The 7,553-nt window shown below is 38.4% G+C and overlaps 1 protein-coding gene across 1 annotated transcript in view; it reads right to left on the bottom strand.

Annotated features, from left to right (window-relative positions):
* il1rapl2 (interleukin 1 receptor accessory protein-like 2) overlaps window positions 1-7,553 on the bottom strand; it is a 160,058-nt gene that overhangs the window by 70,850 nt on the left and 81,655 nt on the right. Inside the window, exon 6 of the mRNA XM_017307004.1 lies at window positions 204-278. Within this exon, the coding sequence (XP_017162493.1) occupies window positions 204-278 (75 nt within the window). The remainder of the gene's footprint in view (window positions 1-203; window positions 279-7,553) is intronic.

The raw sequence follows: 7,553 nt of genomic DNA, 5'->3' as shown, positions 1-7,553 counted from the left end.
AGGAGTACCATCTATCCATCTGTTTTCTGACAATTTGCCCCAACAGGGTGAGGATTACCCCGCACCAGAAACTTCTGGCTCTGAGACTAGCAACTGCACCATCAGTTAGCCACATTTTAAAAAYCAAAACACAGTTATAATTTTGCACCAAAGATTTTCTTCCAAAATTGAAGGTGGCACAAAGTGAAAAGGTTCCTCCTTACCAGGCGTGATTTCTATCACCGTGTCTTGTCTCTCTGGAGGGAAAAGGACTTTGGGAGGCTGAGTCGTCTGCAGCGCTGAAAGAGACCAAGAGGGCAGATGATTAATRTGAGTGTGCAACAGTTTCAAACTAATGGGGTTTCAATGTTCAAATTTTATGAAAATAACATTTTTCTTTATATATTTATTAAACCTTTAGCCACATAAAAACCTATCAAGATCAAGACTTTGTTCACAACGGGTGATCTGGCCAAGAAAAGCAACAGCACACGCCATGACAGACAAGACAAGTAGAAAGGAATAACATTTAATGTATTTCTGATGTCTATTTTAGTTATAAATATGACAGTAAAGTGAAGAATTGTGACAATAATAATAATAATAACAATAATAATAATAAACAGACTGGGACTGGCACGATACATTTTGCTGGATGATGAACTGTCCCAGACATTATTGCAATAAACAATAATATTGTTGTTTCGAGACCATTTCAAGTAAAATAATGATAATGGAACAATAACGCAAGAAAAATTCTCAAGTTTCCAAAAAATGTACATTGGCAAGAAATTTGTCACAATAAATAAACGATACAACAATTACCCACTCATAATTAAAATACCTTTAAGTTTGTAGGTTGTTGCATGAAAAAATGTGAAAAGGTTCAAAAGATATATAACACTTTTGCAAGACTCTTGATGTTTAAGAATGAGAGGTGAACTTTTTTAATCAGCTGGAGCGTAGCTGACGTACAGTGATGATAAATTAAAGGCAGAAATGGGCTGCGTTGTATTTTAGGTTCAGCCGTTTTTGTTCGACACTTTTACATTTACAGACARCTGGCAGGAAGCAGCTTTGTCAGGTGCTGTAGTATTTACTGAGAKATTCAATATTTAACCCAAGGACATTCTGACATGTCGGATAGSATCAGCCCGACAAGCAGAAATATATATTTAGAAAGGAAAYAACTATGTTTAATAGAAATATCTGAATTTGTGGCCTTTGAAACCACACAAAGCAACAAGATGCAGCAGTTTGCATCCACAACAAGCCAAACAATTGTTGCTCAAATGTTAGATTCTGTTGTTTTTGTCTTAACTTGATAACAATTAGGTTTTTATGTCGGAGTAGAGTTCTCTCTCTCTCGCTTCTTAAACGTTGACTTTCAGTTAAACTTCAGTTTCCTGTTTTTTAATGAAACACCCTTTATGAGACTTTTATGATGTGACACGAAGGCACATGGAGGATTGAGTTATTCTTCTTTTCCCTTCCATCCTCTTCCCAGATACCCCTCTCCATCTCTCTATCTTTCCATCGCTCTATCTCCCTGACAAGATTGATGGTTTCATTTGCATTCTGAAAGTTACGCAGTGCCCTTTTAAGATTAATGAGACAACCCTTCACCTATAGGCCTCCTCCGCCGCTGCCCCCCCCCCCCACTGTCCCAGCACTCCACCTACCGCCATGTTCTCCTTGCTTTGTCACCATTTCCTCATCGCTTTTGTTCAACGTACACAGAGCATTGAAACAGAACTTAAAATAAATAAATAAATANAACTATGTTTAATAGAAATATCTGAATTTGTGGCCTTTGAAACCACACAAAGCAACAAGATGCAGCAGTTTGCATCCACAACAAGCCAAACAATTGTTGCTCAAATGTTAGATTCTGTTGTTTTTGTCTTAACTTGATAACAATTAGGTTTTTATGTCGGAGTAGAGTTCTCTCTCTCTCGCTTCTTAAACGTTGACTTTCAGTTAAACTTCAGTTTCCTGTTTTTTAATGAAACACCCTTTATGAGACTTTTATGATGTGACACGAAGGCACATGGAGGATTGAGTTATTCTTCTTTTCCCTTCCATCCTCTTCCCAGATACCCCTCTCCATCTCTCTATCTTTCCATCGCTCTATCTCCCTGACAAGATTGATGGTTTCATTTGCATTCTGAAAGTTACGCAGTGCCCTTTTAAGATTAATGAGACAACCCTTCACCTATAGGCCTCCTCCGCCGCTGCCCCCCCCCCCCACTGTCCCAGCACTCCACCTACCGCCATGTTCTCCTTGCTTTGTCACCATTTCCTCATCGCTTTTGTTCAACGTACACAGAGCATTGAAACAGAACTTAAAATAAATAAATAAATAAATACTACATATTTTGATGACGTATTGCAACGTCAAATTCAACATGCCTTAAAATGTAAGTGTCTTAGTTGTAGTCTTTGGTTTACTTTACATTCTGTTTATTTGTGCTTTTACAAAGTAACACAATTGTTACTCAAAACATGTTTATGCCGTATAATATGTCCAGTTTGAAACTTAAATACTTTTTAAAGTTACACATTATATATATAAAAAGCAAATGCAAGAGTTTGGGACTTTTTGTTAACCCATATTACYATCTGAATACAAGAAGGTGGGCAGCAAACACATGATAATGACAAGGTAGGTGTTCACTTCTGGCTGCCAGCATCATAAAAACAGAGAATGTGAATCTTTCTTGTCATTTACTGGAGTTAAAAATTACAGCCTGCTGCTGGTTCAATTTTACATCCATGCTTGCATGTGAGCGGCTAAACTGTCAGTGTTGTAAAGGTTCAGCAAGATCTGAAGTAAACAGTTTTAGGGAGAAGATAACTTAATTGCAGTAAAAGTTTTGTGAGCTTGTTCACGACTGAATACTGCGTATGATGATTGGACAAGCTGCTGTTGCTGTGCTCAACTTTTGCAACAAGATTTATGAACATCATTGTGTTCATTTAAAAAGACCAACCGGTAAAAAGAGGCTTTTCAGGTAAAAATAATGAGCTGTAAACGGGACATTGACCAACTTTAAGCCCATGAAGGGCATTATCAAAATAAAATGGAGGAAAATAACAGACTGATTGTTCACGAGGCTGCTGTTTCTGGTTCAATCAAATCAATCAATCAAATTTTATTTGTATAGCACATTTCAGCAGCAAGGCATTTCAAAGTGCTTTACATAATTAAAATAAAAACAGAAATAATCAGTGAGAAAGAGAGAGATTTAAAAAAAATAAAAAAAAACAAAATAAAAATAAAAACAAAAAACATTACATCATTAAAACATCGAAAAGAAAGAATGGTTAATGGTGATGCGCTGACATGGCAGAATCCAAAATAATGCCAACGTTTCTGTGGCTTGGTCAAGGCGCTGCCTCACTTGGGTTATTTGACTGTAACGACGAATAATTAAGATTTCCGTTTTATCGCAGTCACTGACGACAACTTTTGATATTCAGAAGATCTGAAGGAAGAATGCAGCTGAACGTCATCAGTAGAGGMRTKATGAGACGTGAAAATGTACTTATTTGGCCAAAAGGGAGAATATAAAAAAGAAAGAGAACAGGTCCTAATACTGAACCCTGAGGTTATTATTCCTCATTAATTAATCAAGTTTTTTGCATTTATTTGAATTCTACAGGAAGTAAAACAACAAGCGTTCCAGAATTACTCCAGTCATGTTGGAGTGTCTGTATGTATTATTTCTGATTTGTTCTTTTTAAACTTTATCTCATGAGTTTTTCAGTTGCTTCGATGAATGTTTGAACATTTACTCCTTGTGGTTTTGGATGCTGTGCAGCCAGAAGGATTTTTGCTCTCACTTTTTTTGCTTTCGGACCGTCACGATGCGTAACCGTGGCAACAAAGTTACCTTTTATACAACTGGGAGCAATTGGCTAGCATCTCAAAAGGTCAAATAATACCTGAACTATGACCTTAAATCCTGGAGGAAAACACTTCAGATTTAATGCAAGGCTGACTGCTACCAGATATCCTTCCTTCCAGCAACATCTTAAGTCCACAACGACTTTTTAAATAAATACTTGATGAGATACAACATTAAATTTCTCTGTGATAAAGTTGTTTTTTAAAACTKAATTTAAACATAATAAACTGACCCCACCTTCACCACCAATGGTGCAATGATACAAATCCCTTTTCTGACTATTTTTCTCATTTCATTAAAATCCAGCAGGTTTGGTTTATTGTTRAGCAGACAAAAAACAGTGGAAAAAGACATGTATTTTTTAATATTAAAAAAAGAAAATGACTMTTTTGGTCCTTGTGGCATAAAGTTTGATGTAATCATTTAAAATGATTATGACTGAAAACATATTTTCACTTTGTAAATAATCATCCTGACCAGATTGAATAGTTTCGATGACGTGTTGCTCCATTGAACGTGGAGTTTCACATAAAGTTTGACCTCTCCTGGTCCTTGTCCTTCCTCCCAGCCTGCCTCATCAGGTCAGTTGGAGCTATAATCACAGACGGTAAAAGTTTGTCCAAGCGCTTATCTCCCTCCGCAGTCATTACAGGGGATGGAAATCTGGCATTTTTGTGAACTTCAAGGTGGCTCCGAGTGCGAGAGTCCACACGTCGTCGGATATTAAAGAAATGTGTGTGTGCGCGGAAAGTTTCGATTGTTGGAAAGTCATTTGAGTAACCCCCCCTGTGACTTAAGGAGACTTTGATGCTATCTGAATCATCCTGATCTGATCATYTCAAGCTCACAGGTGCCGTGGGTAGATTAAAGCAAACCCTGTCTTATACTTTCCCATGCTGATCTAAGGAGAGTGGCTCTGTCAAACTACATTTTTTTCATGCTTTAAATCATACTTCCATAGAAATATCTGTTGCATTTGCAGCATTTGCCCTCATTTAAACACAGGGGATCTGCTTTTTTCACTTTCACATTCCTTAAAAATTTTTTTTTGATTATTTTAACCTTCCTGTTTATTTGATTACCAACACGCTGAAGTCAATCTGTTCATTCATTCCAACACCTGCACTGAAATTGTTCTGTTGTTAAGATAACAGATGACAAAACTACTAGCATTCCTTYGTCTRAAACAATGAACGAGTCATCAGGGTTGGAAAATAAAAGTCTCACCAAAAACAAAGAAGAAAACAGCAAAAGTTTGGCTCGACTGTCAGAGCTAGAATACTCTTYGGAAAGATCTAGAGCTCCAGGAATCTGCAACTCACCGTCTACTGCAGATTTGCGAGAGATCAATTGGCTTAATGCGACCCTGGAGCAAATATTAAGGTGAAAGATGCATAATATGYTTTGTATCAGAGACACCATCTGCTGCGGAGCAGGACCACAGAGGAATGACGCCTCAACGGCAGGAGGAGTACTCCCCCTCGCACTGTACATTAAGCTTGATGATTACCACCATAAATTAAAAATGAAGGGCTATGAAGGGAGCAGAGTGTGCTACAATCAACAACTTTTGATGAGTTTGGACGTGATGGGAGCCAAGTGTACACATTTACCTGACGAGAACTTCTAGACCGGTTTATGTGGGAGGGTTTTCCAAGGAAAGAGTCAAATACCCAAATGTTCAGCTTGACGAATAAATAAGGAGGCAATTTTAGTTGAGGAAAATACCCTCAATACTAAAATGTTGCCTGCATTAAAAATGCATGTTCAAGTGGGAAAATTGGGCAAAAATATATGTGTGAAGAAATCCAAACAGCCCCGGTTGTTCAGAGTTTAAAACGTAACTCAGAAATCGTGACTTKTGTTCGGTGTGAACAAAAAGCCGCTGGAAGAAAAGTGACCAACGTTTCCAGCTGACCCYGTGGTCAAATGGGAGTCAAGATGGAAAGGTTTAATGGTCTGGTGAGTTCAAACTTACAGTGATAAAACACTGAAAACAGGAGGCACGTTCAAGACCTTAGACAGCAGAAACAGTGTGAAGCAACCCAGAGTTTGTAGGGTTGGTAATGGTTGAATGATGAAAGTTTTGTATCGCAAGTTGAACAAATTTCTTTAGAACAAAAAAGCTCATAACAGTGAAAAATAAACAAGACCTTTGAATATGTCTGGTCAAAGTCAATCTTTCTTAAACTAAGCACAGCAGTCTGAAGGAACTACAGAGAGATTGGAGGAAATTCAAGAATCRACACACTATCCCCATACAGCCACGTCCTCACTGCACCTTACCTAAGTTTTTAAGTATCTGCTGGAGCGTTCCTTGTTGTGGCCTGTTGTAAATACTTTGTCACTATATTTTCTTGTGACTCCGGTAGACTACTAGACATTAGGAACTGATGAGTTACACAACGCAAACATGATAGAGAGGGAAAAACATCCTTAAGCTAGCGTTTCCAACCTAGAAACAACAAAGGTTACAAACACCAGAAGTAACGGGTGTGCTAACTTACGTCTCTGAAGGTTGGAGAGAAGCTGAACAAAGACTACGCAGATGCAGAAAAGGTTCAGCCAAGATTGAAATCCTCTCATGATRATTGGATGTTTTTGTCTTAAATAATGYATTACGCCAGCTGTATCATGCCAACTGTGAAATAGCCTCTTTTTGTACTGTGAGGGAGAGGAAACGTGTCAGTCTGGCAGAGCATTGTTCAGGTGCCTCATATTTAAAAAAAAAAACTCATTGTATCAAACAGAAATGGCATTAATTCTGTAAGAGCAATTTGAGCCTACTGATGAGTCTCAATGAAAAAAAAAAGCTAAACGTTCCTCAAAGTATCAAATTGACTGCGACCCCAGAGGCCTTTTACCGTGTTGCTGGCTAAAAGACCCCCAGAGCTAGCTCTGTAATGACATGGGGAAGATTTCAAAAGGGTGTGAAAAGAAAAGGACACGACTGAAAGGGAAAAAAAACACTGAGAACTGGAGACTGAGGGACACAACGAGCCTCATGTGGACACATACGATTTGCATCCTTCAGGAGCACAGCTTGTATCAGCAATGTTTCGGGCTTCAGCTGGAAGAAATACTGTGTGGTTTCTGAGTCTAATTAGTCAATTCAAATAAAGGAAGGGGACTCTTACCTAACCGCTGCTGGTCCCACTGACAGGACGGACGGAAACTTGATTTATTTCCATCGCGGGGGCCGGAGGGGCCCAAACTACCCATAGAGATTTAGCTAATTATCTCTGCGCTACCTGTGGACGACTGAGCTCTCCCAGAGAGCTACCGTTTTCTCAGTGAAGAGTAAAAATCTGTCAAGACTGAATCAGAAACACAACGGCAGAGTTTCTACTCAAAAGAGACAGCAGTAATAATTAAAAGYATGTTTAAAAYTAATAAARAACAACTAAGTAACATTTCAGCCTAGTCCTCTACAAGACTGCTTCTTCCCACTCAGCYGTTGGCTCTCAAAATGCGGTAGGGGCTTCGAGGACGGTGCTTTGGTTGACTTTAGTGTTGATAAGCTGAAATTTTGACATCAATGATTTGAAAAGTATATATATAAATGAACGCAATGAGATGAAGACCAAATAAAAACTGACAGGCAAAGACATCAACTGGTCAAACAATGACCTTTGTTTCATCAAACCTCCAGGTACAAGGTCA

Source organism: Poecilia reticulata, linkage group LG10 (assembly GCF_000633615.1).
Source record: "Poecilia reticulata strain Guanapo linkage group LG10, Guppy_female_1.0+MT, whole genome shotgun sequence".
NCBI classification, from domain to species: Eukaryota; Metazoa; Chordata; class Actinopteri; order Cyprinodontiformes; family Poeciliidae; genus Poecilia; species Poecilia reticulata.
The sequence above is the reverse complement of the archived record's forward strand: the minus strand, read 5'-3'. Positions and strand labels throughout refer to the sequence as shown.